The 1,302-nt window shown below is 54.0% G+C and overlaps 1 protein-coding gene across 1 annotated transcript in view; it reads left to right on the top strand.

Annotated features, from left to right (window-relative positions):
* The window catches only part of aars2 (alanyl-tRNA synthetase 2, mitochondrial (putative)), an 8,687-nt gene that overhangs the window by 5,506 nt on the left and 1,879 nt on the right, over positions 1-1,302 (top strand). The window contains 3 exon segments of the mRNA XM_007541443.2: positions 747-887; positions 956-1,093; positions 1,158-1,261. Coding sequence (XP_007541505.1) covers positions 747-887; positions 956-1,093; positions 1,158-1,261 — 383 coding nt within the window.

Raw genomic sequence — 1,302 nt, 5'->3', positions numbered from 1 at the left:
ATAATAAGCTAAAACAGACGAGCTGCAGTATCAGGCTTCTGTTAAGTGTCAGAGAATAAAAATGAGTTTTAAGGAGCGATTTAAAATGGTCCAATCTGGGCAGATCTAATCTGGAAAGGAAGATTATTCCAGAGATTAGGAGCAGCAATGGAGGAAACCCGGTCCAAGGGATTATTGGACCTGAAAGTTCTGGACACAGAATGAAGTTTCAAAAGATCCTGACGAAACGGAGCAGCTAGCCCATTTAAAACTCTATAAGTTGTTAAAAGAATGTTAAAGTCTGTCAGATGTGAAACAGGAAGCCAACGGGCCTTATATGGTCGGCTTCCTGCTGCCTCTGCATCAGACCTAACCCTAACCCTTTTTTACCCTAGTCCTTCAGAACCTTCAGATTTCACTTTTGCTAAAATCCACAAGTGTTGAAACTTGATTTGACTCGGAGCCAGAGCTGTTTTGGGTCGGTCTATCTGTCCATCCCTCAGGAACTGCTTCCAGCTGGTGCTCATTAGCATAGCATGCTGCTAACGTAGCATGTTAGCATTCACGCTGATGAGGTAGCCCGACCAGAACCAGAACAGCTGCTGACGCCTAACAGTCTTCACAATATGCCAGGAAACACCAGAGAAAGCTGATCCTGTTATCGACCCGTCCTGGTTCTGCTCTGGTTCGGTTTGGTTTGGTGTCTCTGTCCTCTGTAACAGTCTCTGTTTTCTCCGACCCGGTTCTGGTTCCTATCCGGTCCCCAGGCCCACCGGCTGTCCTGCATGGTGAAGCACACGGCGACCCACATCCTGAACTTCGCCCTGCGGTCGGTTCTGGGTCGGTCCGTCCAGCAGAGAGGTTCTCACATCTCGGCCGACCGCCTGCGCTTCGACTTCAGCGTGAAGGTTCTGACCCGATCGACAGCCCGCTGACGGGGTCTGCCGGTTCTGAAGGTTCTGTTGCTTCTCCTCAGGGTCCGCTGAGCTCCGCCCAGCTGCAGCAGGTGGACAGGTGCATTCGTGACGTCATCTCGGCCAATCAGGACGTCCACACCCTGGAGGTCCCTCTGCGGCTCGCCGGAGCCATCCAGGGCCTGAGGACGGTGGACGAGGTGAGGAGAGACGTCGTCCTGGTCCCACCTGCTGTCCCGGGTTCTGATGCTCCACCCCCTGCAGGTGTATCCGGACCCGGTCCGCGTCGTTTCGCTGGGTGTCCCAGTCTCTGAGCTGCTGGACGGCGGGACTGACTGAGAGACGTCTGTGGAGCTATGCTGCGGGACGTAAGACGGAACACACCTGCTCCCTCCCCTCCTGCCCCTCC

This window comes from Poecilia formosa, unplaced genomic scaffold (assembly GCF_000485575.1).
Source record: "Poecilia formosa unplaced genomic scaffold, Poecilia_formosa-5.1.2 Scaffold608, whole genome shotgun sequence".
NCBI lineage: Eukaryota > Metazoa > Chordata > Actinopteri > Cyprinodontiformes > Poeciliidae > Poecilia > Poecilia formosa.
Note: the sequence above shows the minus strand (reverse complement) of the source record. Positions and strands in the feature narration are given on the sequence as shown.